At 34.3% G+C, this 15493-nt stretch overlaps 2 protein-coding genes across 3 annotated transcripts; one reads left to right on the forward strand and one right to left on the reverse strand.

Annotated features, from left to right (window-relative positions):
- The first annotated feature begins 291 nt into the window (after positions 1-291).
- On the forward strand, positions 292-4262 carry LOC131931330 (uncharacterized). Of its 2 annotated transcripts, XM_059288089.1 has the most exons (5): positions 292-552; positions 1971-2087; positions 2321-2451; positions 3230-3837; positions 3925-4262. In XM_059288089.1, exons 2-5 carry the CDS (start codon positions 1971-1973, stop codon positions 3987-3989), a joined length of 921 nt encoding a protein of 306 aa, XP_059144072.1. In that variant the 5' UTR covers positions 292-552; the 3' UTR covers positions 3990-4262. The 2 variants fall into 2 exon arrangements, with proteins under 2 accessions (XP_059144072.1, XP_059144070.1); XM_059288087.1 differs by lacking the exon at positions 3925-4262 and having other exon boundaries at positions 3230-3911.
- Positions 4050-8351, reverse strand: LOC131931331 (uncharacterized). The gene is made up of 7 exons (XM_059288090.1): positions 8229-8351; positions 7803-7944; positions 6896-6954; positions 6704-6739; positions 6379-6438; positions 4393-5772; positions 4050-4109 (listed from the first exon to the last, which is right to left on the reverse strand). The coding sequence occupies exons 1-6, from the start codon at positions 8263-8265 to the stop codon at positions 5762-5764; spliced, it is 345 nt and encodes a 114-aa protein (XP_059144073.1). The 5' UTR covers positions 8266-8351; the 3' UTR covers positions 4050-4109; positions 4393-5761.
- Positions 8352-15493: the final 7142 nt, after the last annotated feature.

Genomic DNA, 15493 nt, shown 5'->3' on the forward strand with positions numbered 1-15493 from the left:
AGTGAAAATACTTTATTTAGATTAGGCTTATGCATTTCAGGAAATTGCCAAATGTTGAGCCATCGGCCGGGAAGCCCACTGTTATTGCGTAGCAAAAAAAACTGAAATAGACATCAAGAATCTAGAACTACTAAGCAACTATACTAAGGAAACGAATTATAAGCGACTGTGAAACTAGATCGGTGATACACCTAATGATCGTTTCTCCTTCTTTAGTGATTGTTTTGTTTTGTCTCCGTCAGCCAGTAACAAATTTTAATTTATTAATTTTTTAAAAAGTATCTGGGGAAAAGATTGGAAAAAGCGTGCAATTCTTCTCGCTATTATTTTTAAAAATTGTGTTAAGTTTTACATTCGTGTTTGACAACAAAATAAAATAGTTAAATCATTTTTGAAGTACCAAGAAGCTGAGCGGCACGCCACACGCGTTACCATACCTTTTTCACTAGTGAACATAGCTTTATATTAATAAATTAAATACTTCTTTGGAGTGATGTAACTGTTGAAGTCCAAGGTTCAATTGCATTTGTCAAGGTTGTACTAGAAATCGAGGTAAGCCTAGTACTAGTATAGTCTGACTCTAGTATAGAGTATAGAATACTATAGATTGAATATAGATCTAGATCTAATTATTATTCTAAAGGTCTTTACTAGATCTAGATCTATTTAAAGTGTGTGATGTGACATTGCTAGAAACTTGAGATTTCATTAGTGACATTAGATGATTAGATTAGATCTAAAGCTAGATTAAGATCTAGAAATCTAGATCTACTGATCTAGATCTAGATTCTAGATCTATTTTTTCTGTGATTTATTTTTATATCTTAATAAATATGTAACAAAGGCAAACTTTATATACTTTGATACTCATAGTAGTGATAGTGTTAGGCTAGTGTTTAGTCAAGTGTACTAGTGTAGGACAGTGTAGGTGAATTACTACATGCACTACGGTAATATTCAATCAGGGGGATATTTTATACCAGTGTCTGATAATTGATAATAGAATCTCCTTAAAAAGGGTTGTTAGGTTTCTTACTAGATCTAGTACTTATAACTATTTTATTTAGGCCTACAGATTGGGGATCGGGGTAATGACAACATACTCCGTAATGGAGGGGCTTTAGGACTAATGCTAGAATCTGAATTTTAGCCATTATTAAAATTTTGCATTTGATAAAGACTGTTTTTATGAATTTCAATAGAAATTAATAAACTCAAGTCAATGTTCACCAAACTCGGAAAAATATTTTAGAAGGAATTGTTTTAAGAGCATAATCTGTAAATTTTAAGGGGGGGGGGGGGGTCGTGGTCTGAGAAAATTGCCACTACCACTCGGTTGTTTCCTCAGGCGAGTGGTCTTACCTGTCTTAAGTTTATTTATGACCTTATCTTATTTTAAAATAGAACATACTTTGGGAGGATGTTTATACCTGTGTCCAATAATGGAATCTTCTTTAAAAAAGGAGTGTTAGGTTACTGGTAGCTAACTTAACTAACTAGATACGTGGCTGGCTAATGTCAATGCTAACCCTGTTCCTAACCCCAACCCTGGTCCTACCATACTCATACGCCTAATTTCTAACCATAAAATCAGTAGAAATTTCAATACTACTAACAACCCAACATACCTATTTTATGGAAGAGTGTATTATCAGACACCGGTATCCATAATCCCATACTTTTGGTTGACTTACTATATTTGCTGCATATAAGAACACCCTCCCCCCCACAACTTTTCTTCAACAAATGTAGAATTTGCAAATTTAGTTGCCTTAAAATAAATCATCCTATTTAATTGAAGTGATGACACCAAAATTTTTAATAGATTTTCATGAGTTTGCGAAAATATTTTAAATTTGTATTTTAAGGTGCATTAACACTTCTAAAGTCTAAATTGATTTGTTATTTCACATCTTGTAGTAATTTATGTTGATGGATCAAATGCATTTATGATTATTTATTATTTTCAGATGGCAGAAAAAAGAAAAAAGTTAGTTTTTATTGAGAATTTTATTCTTTCTGGCTCTGCTGCTGTCATTTCAAAAACCTCTATAGCCCCACTTGAACGGGTGAAACTTCTGATACAGGTAATTTAAATTTAGATATGTAATAGAAATCATAATTAGGGCCAATTCAGGTAAAATTGTTAGAATATTAAATTCATACCTCCTCCTCAATATTCACAACTAGCATTAGTCTTGTAAACACAATATTTTGTTTATAAATATTTCACATTTCAAATGAATCATGCTTTTACATTTTTTTTATAAAGAAAAAATTTATTAACATAATTTTACTCTATTTAATTTAATTATTGCAGAATCAAGATGAGCTAATTAAACTCGGCAGACTTAGTAAGTCTTATAATGGTATCATTGATTGTGCCATTACAACATTCAAGTCAGAGGGTATCCTATCATTCTGGAGAAGCAATTTTATCAATTGTGTCAGGTTAGTACTACAGATTTTAATTTTTAACAGGCTAGTTCAACAGGTCATATGAAAACGGTGTACATTATTTACTGGATAATTCTACAGGTCATGTAAAAATTTTGTACATGATTTTACATTCGTATCATTCTTGTGTTAATTATTTTTACTTGTCTATAATTATCTTTGAATTTTGTTGTTTTATTAAAAAATGCATTTTTTACCTTGTGATAGTCAATTATTTTTAGTGCAATTTCCTTACAGGAATTGCGATTATTAACTCGTTCTGGATGGATGTGTGTCCGATGTGTGTCCGCAGCTTTAAGTCGTATCTCCTCCTCAATGAAGCAATATCGAGGACTAGTTCCAAAAGCAAATATGTTAAGCAAGTTCCGAGGATGATTGTGGCTGTGGGCCAAAAAAATTCCCGGAATTCCTTCCTGGATTTCCCGGAAAAGCCAAAAAACCTAGAAAAAATGCAGTTTTTGGCCCATATCTCGGCAACCAGACCACTTAGCAACTTGAAACATTTACCAATCAATTCCTGCCATAATTTTGAACAATATTGCCGAAGAAATTATCCAAAAATATCCTTTCGTTCGGTCACAAAAAATTAATTAAGGAAATTGCGCTTAAATTGTCACTAGACTATTTATTAACTTGTTTTTTCTGCTATTCATATTGTAATTGTAGTATATTTATGTAATGTTTCAAATTTAGCGCTAGTAGTGGACTGTAGATCTTACTCATTTGCCCTCATTTGCTTGTGCATTAAAATGATTATTTTTTAAATTTCCAGGTATTTCCCAACTCAAGCTTTAAACTTTGCCTTCAAAGATCACATCAAAGGAGCCTTCCACTCATCCCCCGGTGAATCCCATGCCAGGAAGCTGGCTAAGAACATTTTTAGTGGCAGCACAGCAGGCGCCTTGTCCAATTGCTTTGTTTATTCTTTGGATTATGCCAGAACCAGGCTGGCCATGGATGCCAAATTCTCTGGCATTGGCAAGTCTGATAGACAGTTCACAGGAGTGATTGATGTGTACAAAAAGACTTGGGCAGCCGATGGTATAGCTGGTTTGTACAGAGGGTTTAGTGTATCCATAGTTTCAATCATGGTGTACCGAGGTTTCTATTTTGGACTTTATGATAGTTTAAAGCCAGTTCTGCTGACGGAAAATTCTGGGATTTTAGTGTCTTTTGCTCTCGGATACAGTGTTACAGTAACGGCAAACCTTCTGGCTTATCCGCTGGATACAATAAGACGCAGGATGATGCTGAGGTCATGTGAGAAAGTGCAGTACCGTAACGCTTTGGACTGCGCTTCTCAGATATACAAACAGGAGGGGGCAATGTCTTTTATGAAAGGTGCTGGCGCCAACATCATCCGCAACATAGCTGGCGCAGGTGTGTTGGTTCTGTTTGACAGGTCCAAAGACATTTACCTTCAGTGGCAGCATAGTAGACTGTAAGCAGGGAAGTTAGCTGGCGCAGGTGTGTTGGTTCTGTTTGACAGGTCCAAGGACATTTACCTTCAGTGGCAGCATAGTAGACTGTAAGCAGGGAAGTTTTTATTTGACAGTTCACATTCTATTTTCTGATTGTAATAAACATTAATAGTCCATACATTCATCGACAGTTTCATTAGCTGGCGATCTCTTTCCCAGTGGATGAGAGTCCTTTGTTTTTAAAAATATCAATTCAATGAATCACTTTTTGTAAATACAGTATTTTTCTATCTGTAACATTATAAAATATTTTTACATGCTATTAATTTTTTAGCTGAAACTCAGTATTGTTTTTATTAATAAGAATAAAATGTTTTTATTATATTGACTTGACATTTGGTGACTTATTACCTCCCCTGATTTCTAATATGGATCACACCATTTACTTTGCTAATAACTGAATATTTTTATTAACACAATTTCTGTATAAATTAAAAAAAAACACAATGCTTACTTTATGTATTCTTTTTAATAACTGTAGTTATACACCAACAAATGAGGCACACCAGATTCCTCTGTTGACCAACTGAGGCAGTAAAATATTACTGGTCAAATATTACATTTTCAAAACATTACTCTTCCCAAGCAGATTAAAACTAAATAGTTTTATCATCTATATCAGTTATTTCTCAGACTTTATTTTAATTTATGAGTGTAAAAACATGCATCTATATGAAGTTGGTACCAGCCTAAAATAATCATTCCTCATACTTTATTATCTTCCTGATTTAAGCAACTAAGCTGAACACATTTTTTCTGCTGCAAGAAAACTTTTAATCACTTCATTCCAATACAACTTTTATAAGTCAGATGAAAACAGAATGAATGGTTAACAATTTGTAATGCTGGTTTTATTTTTATAAAAAATAAAATATATTAAAAGATTTTATTTTATTTACAAAAATAATTAAAAAATAATTTTTGAAAAATTGACTGAACTCATAACAAGAGATTCCATGTCCGTCATAATTGAGTAAAAATTAGAAATATTAGAAAATTCACAGTCTCTATTATGCACAATAAGTACATAATAAATTCTCACTGGATTGAACATTTGTAAAGTTAAACAATCCGTTATAAAACAACTTTAACAAGATCAATTTTGTTTTTCTCAATGAAACATAACTTTCAATGTAAATGCATTTAAATCATTGAAATATTTTTTAAAAATCAAGGCCTAGATATGTTAAATGCAAATTTTGAATAAAAAAAAACAACTGTATACTGTCTCTTGCAAAATGCTCGAAAATAATTCAAATTTAATTACATCAGAGTGCCATTTATTTAGTGGCTTCTTTGATTTATATGGCCTGTACTAAAATTTGAAACAGAACATAAACATGTTATTTTAAAATCCATTAAAGGTAACAAGTTTTCTAAATGCAAACCATTTAAACGCATGTGAAATGTCTTAATTATTCTTTTTGAAATGCATTATTTTTATAGTTAAAAAAGCAACATAACAAACAAAAAGTACATTTGAGATAAAAAATAAATTGACTTCATGAAATGCAAATATATTAATATTTAATAGCATTAATTAAACAGGTTATAAATTACTGGCATCTAGTACTTAGTACTATGCATAGTTTTTCCTTTAAAAAAAAATTGCAGTAATAAATATGCAGGCAGCATACTTAAAATTCAATGTATAAAAGGCTGATTTTTATAGAATTTTAAAAAAGCTATTAAATTTGTACAGACAATATGAAAACTAATTAGAATCATTTAAAAATGTAATGAAGTTAGTTTTATTGTCTGTATACAAAATTGGCTACAGCTTGATCTTTGAGTGGACACAAATTTGTATACAGTAGAACACATTAGTATAGCCCTGTAAGACAAGATTGATCATTGTGTTGACAAATAAGTTGAATAATGGCAAGACCATTTTTTAAAATAAACTATAAATTACCTATCTCAATTTGATAGGCCTATGTGGCAGATGAAGAATACTTCACCTGTTTCTGTGATCTAGGCATATGAAACAATGTGATCAGCACTATTCCCAGCTAGCTTTACTTTCCCTAACATCAGAACTGAGTGAACTCAGGGTCATTCCACGAAATCAAGCTCAAGACTCAAACCCAAGATATTTGGGTTAGTGGTCGTAAGCACTACATCCGACCACGTCATCACTAAATTTTAGTCTAAAAGCTATGTCACCTAAACTTTTGGGTTAGACATGGTTGCCACTTTTTTCTCACCACAAACATAAAATCAATTCGTTTATATTTATTATTATTAATAAGGTTAGAAGAGAATGGGCTAGGTTGTTATAAAGTGGGTTTTTTTTTTACCATGCAAACTATTTCACACCCATTGTGTAGTTTTTAGTAATTTTTCAAGGTTGTTTTTTTTACTATACATGGTCAGTTAAGCAACAACAAGAACTGTATTTTTAAAATGTTTACAGGGATTTTCTTAAATATCAACAAACCTGAGAAAAGGTGTAAGACTGAGATCACAAATGGCATCATCCTAGAGAAAGATGTAAACCCTGGAAAAATCATGTAAAATCACTTCAAGCTACCCATGAGATGATTGTACTATTTGGGGATAGACCTTAGATTTTAAATATCATGCTATTTAAAAAAATTAATGATTACTAGAAATTTTAATTGGCTAATGGTAAACATAATTCGTTGCTTCAGTTATGGTGGAATCATTAAAAATATGCTTCATAACATTCTACTTTTGTTTTATATAATGAAATATTAATCAATCAATTTTTTAAAGAAAAAAGAAAAAAAATATATACTTACAAATTTTTAAAATGTTCCCGGAGTTTAGTTCTGCATCTAAACAAAAATATTAATGTTTTAAAAGTAGCTAAATTAAATAATATCGAGTGGCTGATGTATCAGCAGATAGAAACTGAGTTAATATTTGAAAAGTGTAACTTGCATAACAATGATAATAAATGTTTAACTCTGAAAATTCAATAAATACAATACCTCTAGTTTGTGATGGAATACAAAATTCATTCCGGTGTAATTCACTTGGTTGAACGTAACTGTTATATATGGATATAGAAAATAGTGATATATAAAATGGTTTATATCAAATTGGACCAATCATCATCTTTTCCCGTTCATACCCTCGACACAAGGGTGAGATAAAGTAGAGTTCATCTGTTTCAGTGACCAGGGCATATTAAGGAATAGTGGGTCAGCACTATGCCCAGCTGCCTTTATTTTTCCCTAATGTGTGTTAGGTACCCATCAGAGCTGCGTGTGTGGGGAAAACTTGATTGTCGAAGTATCACTGCATGTATATATATATATATATATATATATATATATATATATATATATATATATATATATATATATATATATCAGAGGCGTAGCAACCCTTCCCCGCGCCCGGGGACAAATTTTGGATTTGCACCCCCCCCCCTCAAACTTTCGATTTGCACCCCCATCAATCTTTCAATTTATTTTTCCAACCCATTTTGGCGCCCCCTAAGGTCGGCGCCAGGGGACATATGTCCCCCCGCCCCCCCCCCCTCGCTACGCTGCTGATATATATATATATATATATATATATATATATATTATATAATATATATATATATATATATATTATATAATATATATATATATATATATATATATATATATATATATATATATATATATATATATATATATATATTTATATATATTTATATATATATATATATATATATATATATATATATATATATATATATATATATATATATATATATATATATATATATATACGTGAGTCTATGAAGTAATTAAGCACATAAAGGAATAGTGCGCTGTACCATGGCATAAAAACTAGCTGACTATTTAAATGTATTGTTAAATTAAAGAGAAGAGAAAAACGTACCCCTTTTGACAGGGCACACATTCACAAGTCAGAGGCTGGAATCTTTCATCTACTGTGCATGGCTCAGGACGTAAGCATGAGGCCAATGAGGGGGCGAGCAGGCTGCAGCTCCATAATAATAAACAAAGGAAAATCAACCCGTCTGGAAAAATAACATTAAAACCTTGCATTTATTTATAGCTCTGCAATTTAATTTAAATCCATGAACTTAATTATAGGCATAGTTAAAATGCTTTAGATCAAAATAGGCTAGAGTAGATGGACCTTTGAGAGAATTGAAATTTTAGTTACAGTTACAGTCCTTTAATTAGTAAAATGGTTTTAATACAGTTATTATTTATAGCAGACTTTATTATATAGATCTAGTTCGAATGCTTACCTAATAATAGTTAAAAATGTACCATATTATATGCAACTAATATTTACCTTTACTGTAAACTTTCCAATTGTTTAATACCGCCATAAGTCTCTGCCAATGTCCACTCAACCTTTCGTCTAATCACTTTGCTTTATTTTGTTTTAAAAATTAATTCCTGTGCTGGTTTCTGTTTCCTGCCCATCCCAATCTTATAGGATGGGCATGATATGATACTGGCGTCATAACAACATCCGTCGTAGATCTAGTAATATAAGAATTTCCCAAAAATACTATGATCATCTTTTGAATTAACATCATATTTGTAATTCCCGATTTAATTTGTAAGCCATTGGTCTTTGGCTACCGTACGAAATAAAATTTAAGGAATGTCCATTGATAAATGTCTTCACACATCCTGGGGAAAGACGTATTCAGTGTTTCTTCCAGACTTTTTTCTCCGGGGGGGCACTTGAAATTTTCGGGGGGGGGGGGGGGGGGGGCGGTAGACTTTCTTCGGGGGGGGCGGACACTGTTAAAAGTATATATTTTCTATATAAAGTATATAAATTTCATTTCGTTCGGGGGGGGGGGGGGGGGGGGGGGCGGTAAAAAATTTTCGGGGGGGCTTTGCCCCCCCGAAGAGATGCCTGGAAGAAACTCTGGACGTATTTGGAATTATTGTGACGAAGGAAGAAAAAAAAAAAGGGGGGGGGGGGGTGGGGGAAGAGAAATCAGACACTGTAACGACACATTTTTTTTTTGCATTTCAAGAACTCCTTTTTTAAACTGAATGTTCAAAGTTAGGCTAATTCGTATTTGTATTTAATACTTTGTGTCAATAGTAAAAAAAAATATTTTAAAAATGGTATAGGCCTATAACCAAAACTGCATGTTGATCCAGTTAATGTAGAAACTTTCTTTCAGACTGATCCTCCAAGGGGATGGAGAGAGGCACTTTAGGGGGGGAGGGGTACACTGGTTAAAGTAGGCTATATACTTTTATGACTTTTATATAACTTTTATTTGTTCGTGGGGTGGGAAGGAGGAGGGGAGGGGGTGGTAGAGGTTCTACGAAAATATGCCTGAAAGAAACTCTGTTTTGAAAAGAATCCAAAAACAAAAAAAAAAAAACTTTGCGGTTGGCCTACTAGGAGGGCTTAGGGAATGCAAGCTGAGACCTTATTTCGTCTTATCCTTTGAGGCGTTGAGTGGCGTTAGAAATCTTCAAAACAACATGTCGTCGTTATATGAAGAATTAAAAAAAACAAAAAACTTCGCATTGTTTTCGACACAAACAACTTTGCATACAAGTTGGTTGGTTATAGTCCCTTAGGGAGCGTCCATAAATGACGTCAAACTCCAATGGGTAGGGCAGGGTTCAAAATGTGAGACGACACTCCTTTGCATTTTAAAAGTAGTGTTTGAAGCTGAGTTTTAGTCATAATTTCGCGTTTTAATCAAGAAATAACCAAGCAAATAAAGAATTTTGTTTTCAGAAACTACAATTTCCTAAAATTCATTATGGCCAAATTAGAGTTATGTTAATGCCTAATTTTTAAAAACTACCCTCATGATTATTTTTTCACCATCTCGACCTACAGTTTGATCTGTGTGCTTTGCTTAAACCAAGTCGTTTTTCCTTCACAACGTAAATGTCAATTGTCTGACATCCCAACTCCTGCTGTCTACATCATCCATCCTTCAATCCGTGTGGCTCTACATCCCACGCAGCAGTGGCGTTGCTAGGTCGGGTATCACCCAGTGCGGCACCTGATGGTGTCACCCGCCCCCCACCCGAAAAAAAAAATAAAAATATATATTATATATATATATATATATATTATATATATATATATATATATATATATATATATATATATATATATATATATATATAGACCTTTATATAATATATATAGTTGCAATTGGTGACACCCGCTACCCATTTTGCCTAATGGCGTCAATTTGCGCGCATAATCCACCTATTGATTCAAGTGGTAAAAGCATCGTTTTCGTCGTAAATTATTAGATTTTTGTTTCACCTCCCCCTCTGGTCGTTGATTGACTTATCAGTTATTCAAACTACTCAACAAAGCGTTTTTCCTCTGTAAATTTTGTAGTTGGTGTCACCCCCGCCCCCCCCCCCCACACCTGAAAAACAATTAATTAATTTTTATCTATAGTCAATTAGTTTTTGCAGGTTAATTTACTCTAATTATTCATTAACTGCATTGGTAAAATGCATATTTCTTGAATATATTGTACAATTTTTTTCCATGGTGTCACCCGGTGCGATCCGCACCCCCCCCCCCACCCCTTGCAACGCCTCTGCCGCGCAGGCTTTAAGCCTGTTTCACCGCCTTCATCTTCCAAGTCATGGCTTCAATCTGTCGTAGCTCAATCTCCACGCCAGCCAACTATCCGAGTAAAGTACGCCATTTCAAACATTTGCATGGAGCAGGTGAAGTAGAGTCCACCTTTTTCAGTGACATAAATAGGGGCAGTGTTGTCAGAACTATGCCTACCCGCCTTTTTTACTTTCTCGTATATACGAAGTATAGAGAAAGTCTTGTAATGGTGCAAAAAAAAAATCGAGATAAAAATCGACATAATTTTGCAATCTTGTCCGTATGTCTGTGTGTCTGTGTGTGTGTGTGTAAACACGATAACTTGAGTACCGTTACAGCTAGGTTGATGAAATTTCATATATAAGTATTTTATCAAAATCGTAGATCCGTATCAACTTTTGAGCGATTTCCGATAACCGGAAGTGGTACTTTTTCTACTTTGAATTTTTCAAAAGCCTATAATATGAGTACTCTTTCAGATAGATAAATGAAATTTCACAAGTAAGTAAAAGATCTAATTCTATTTATTCTGTCAAATTTTGAGTAATTTCTGTTGACGGGGAGTACTAATTTACGCTATTTCCGATTTCTCAAAAACGCATCTAAATTTATAAAGTACTAATAATATTGCGCACCATTATGAACATCTTTATTCGGCGTTCGCTTGGTGTGCAATACTTTTTTCTATGAGATTCTATTTTATTTTAAAAAGTTTATGTATTTAAAATAGATTAAAAATCATAACTATATCCCGAGTTCCCATCCCCTGTTATTTTATATAAGAATATTCGAGAAAGTTTAGGGGAGATCACTCCCGGTTTATTTCCCTTGTAGCATAATCTTCATCATTTTTTCGCTTTCATGCCCAAGACATATGGGACAAAAGCATTCGAGTTTATCTGTTTCAGGAAGCTCCTTGATATCTTAACGTGAGTCAGGTACCAATCAGAGCTGAGTGGACTCATGGACGTTCTATACACTCGAATCTGAACTTGAGTCTTTCATGTTAGCTGTCGCAAGCTCTATCATTCGACGCCGACATATAGGCTCCCGTCATTTAGTTTTTCCACAAAACGGCTCCCGTCATTGCGACTCCCGACAAATAGGCTCCTGTCATTTTGGCTCACGACAAATAGGCTATTGTCAATTTGGCTCCCGACAAAATGACAACTGACAATACGGTTTCCGTAGAGACTAAGTCTCCTGGCAAAACAGTCTCATTGAATATGACACCTGCCAGTCAGTGTTTCTTCCAGACTTTTTTCTCCGGGGGGGCACTTGAAATTTTCGGGGGGGGGGGGGCGGTAGACTTTCTTCGGGGGGGGGGGGGGCGGACACTGTTAAAAGCATATATTTTCTATATAAATTATATAAATTTCATTTCGTTCGGGGGGGTGGGGGGTGGGGGGCGGTAAAATTTTTTCGAAGAGATGCCTGGAAGAAACTCTGCTGCCAGTGGGACCCCTTCATCAATATTTTTTAGAGTTAGCTTATCCAACACGCTTAAGTAATATAACGTATGCATCTCTTGTTCGACAGGCCTTATATTATTTTATTTAGTATAAGAAATAGTGTGTTTTAAGTTAAGGGCCATCTATCTATGACTTCCATAAATGAGTCGGTTATATGCTGTTCCAACTCTGTGTGGGGAAGAGGGGTCCACGCTGTACATTCCTACCTGCAGTATGCTTGTAGGTTATCAAAACAAAATGTCGTTATCCTGTAAACATCATTTATATCATACATTTACACTTCTGTGCTCGCTTTTAAGCAACATATCTTTTCTGTTGTAAATTAAACGTTATCAAAACTTTAGAATTGGTGAAATTTAGCTGTTAAGGGCTCACTTTGTTTGTGAATTGATGTTGGTTCATGGAAAACAATTTCATGCAGGCATTTAAAACAGGTTATAGTGGTAGTGGATGTAGGACAAATGATTACTTTTATGCCAATAGTGGTAATGCGATTCATTTGTCTGGAGCCAATATGTCGGGAGTCATTTTGTCGGAAGCCAATATGTCGGGAGCCCTTTTGTCGGTAGCCAATATGTCGTGAGCCCTTCTGTTGGGAGCCAATATGTCGGGAGCCACTTTGTCGGGAGCCAATATGTCCTGAGCCTATTTGTCGAGAGCTAAAATGTCGGGAGTCCATTTGTCTTTAGCCTAAATGTCGGGAGCCCATTTGTCGGGAGTCTATATGTCGCGAGTCAGTATAACGGGAGCCCATTTGACGAGAGCCAATTAGTCGGGGCCCTTTTGACGGGGTCGTTTTGTCGGGGGTCGATTTGGAGGTGCAACGATCAGTGCGGACGATCGAACGATTAAGAAGGGTTTAGTGAATGCACGTATGAAACTTGTGGGGTTCGGACTTCAAAAAGGTTAAAAAACCACTGCTTTAGGCCTTCAGTGCTCCTGTCAAAATAAAAATTAAAAAAAAAAAAACGAAAGAAAGATAAGAGCAATATCGTCATACTTGGATTCACACATATAGATGTTTATAAACTTGTGAGACTGTCTTATGATCTTTCACCTTTTCATCTTTATAAATATTTAAAAAATGCAATTGTGCTTTAGAAGTTCTAATCTTTTTTTCTAATAATTAAAAATTAACATGTAATGCAGCAGCTACTAATTAATTATTGATTCGCAGTGATTACATTACATTTTAAAGCCTACTACATAATTATGTAAGGGTGCAATTTGATAGAATCATTTGTCTACATATACACACACATAATTTTATGTACAGAGAGCTAGAACTTCTATAGACATTCAAGATCAAAGTAGACAACGGAATGTACAAAAACTAACATTCACACACGTTTTAAAGCTTTGATATGCATCAAGACAGTCAGCATGTGTTCTTCACAATTTACGACACCAAAGGACTATAGACATGACATTTTAAAAGTGTTTATAAACACTGTTGGCATGCTGGTATAACACTTAAACAAATAAATCTAATGAAGTTACTTTTTTTACTATCAGAAGCAGCGGCATTTAAAAAAGGAAAAAAAAAACAGTCTCTGAATATTATTATAACATTTTAAAGTATTAAAAAAGATGTGCGAATAAGGCGAGGCTTCAGCCAAAATGCTGAAAAACAATTATAGTACGCACAATATTTGTATCAATTAAAATAAACTTATAATATTAAAGGCTATTATTTATATACTGTTTATTGCTGTTTAGCTGTCTATCTGTATGTTTGTCGGTGGGTTATTTTGGAAATATTGTAAATAAAAGATTTACCGTTCTCAATAACGAAAGGGGAGATAACCAAATTATTGCCGCAGTGAGCTGTTTACACGCATGAAAGCCGACCATGGGCGTTAAGAAGGGGCAGATAATTGTCTTTTTTCCACGGTTTCGTCGTCACAAAACTTCGCAGTTTTTCAGGAAATTAAGATTTGACCCAGCTGTAGTTTTAGAGAACCACGAAATGTAGGCACTGCTGGTGCTTGATGTTCAGCTTACATCACGGTAAGTGCACCATCGACAAAACGACCCTGATAAAAAGATCCCGTCATAACAATTTCAAAGGTAAAATGACAACAGGAACTCGAATAAAAGAAATGTTAGGAAAAAAAATTAAGACACATTGGCATCCGACAAACTTACCTTTGAAAATAAGGCTCCCGAGAAATTGGAGCACCCACTTATAGGCTCATAGATTGTAACTGGTACGTAGGATTTTATTGCATTCCTCCTTTCCTAAAATACATTTCCCATAAGTTGGCCTGATAATATGATGTATAACCCAGATACATTCAGGATGTAATAAAATAAAGCAAAAGAAGTAGGAAAACTATAAACCCAGAGCCATTCTGCTAAAAATGATTTTATCAAGTTCTGCCAATCCCCCCCCCCCCTCCCCATTCAGTATACATAAATAATACATAATCAAAATGTATTTATTATTTTTTGTTGTTAGACATTACAATTACAAGCCATTAGATGTTCTATAAATAGTACGACCGCCATAAATCAGCAGGAAAGCACATATAGATTGCCGCCTCTCTCCCTTATTACGTCACCAGCCACATACCCCCCACTCCCTACCTCTCTATCAACAACTCTACTTTTCTGAGTTAAGTAGGCGTAACAGAATATCATTTCAACTACTTCGTCAAAATAACACAATGAAACTTATCTTATGCTTTAATGTAATCAATCGTCACTTAATACTTTAGAACTCACTACTGCACTTAAAATACGTAGGCCTAAAATAACAATTAATTAAGACTTTTAATTTTTTACAAGGAACACAGCACTACCATCTAAGTAGCACTGAAACTAAATCTAAAACTGATTATAAAGAAAGAAAAAAAAATTACAACGAATTTTTAAAAATCTTATATATATATATATATATATATATATCACAGGGGCAGCAATCCTTACATCTGGCTGGTCGCTGAGCTGTGTCCTACCTGACTATTACCGAGTAAGATGAACGTACACTTAACGTTTTTATACAGCACGCCCATTGGGCGTATGGGCGGTTGTGTGGACAAACCCCACCTCTACAGCTCAGATCCAATAAAGCGCCGGCCCTGTTTACACTGAGATAACTTAGTGTTAGAAAACGGGGTCACACTTAAAAAAACACAATTAGTAACATGCTGGTGATACACTTATAACTGTGTCGTCACTCTGGTATGTAGAACTAGACCACAGTGATGCGCAACAGGTACGTTAGTTACAGATAAAATGTTCGCCTCACCCCACAAGCATACACTACACCCACTCAAACTACCTGCTGCCCAATTCCGACCCCCCCCCCCTACATTTTTTCCTAATACAATTCAGATTACACATTTACGTACACTTTAAACGGAAACTATATTTAACCATCTTTTCGTTCGACAGTTTATTTTTTGGCTGTATGATATTTAGAGCTTCATTAAATTAAATATTCTAGAAGGAATTGGTTAAAAAATATTTAAATCGTCTTTTATCAGCATACCCATTTTTTTACTAATC

Source organism: Physella acuta, unplaced genomic scaffold (genome assembly GCF_028476545.2).
Source record: "Physella acuta isolate Inbredline_101_S28 unplaced genomic scaffold, ASM2847654v3 ptg001944l, whole genome shotgun sequence".
Classification (NCBI taxonomy): Eukaryota; Metazoa; Mollusca; class Gastropoda; family Physidae; genus Physella; species Physella acuta.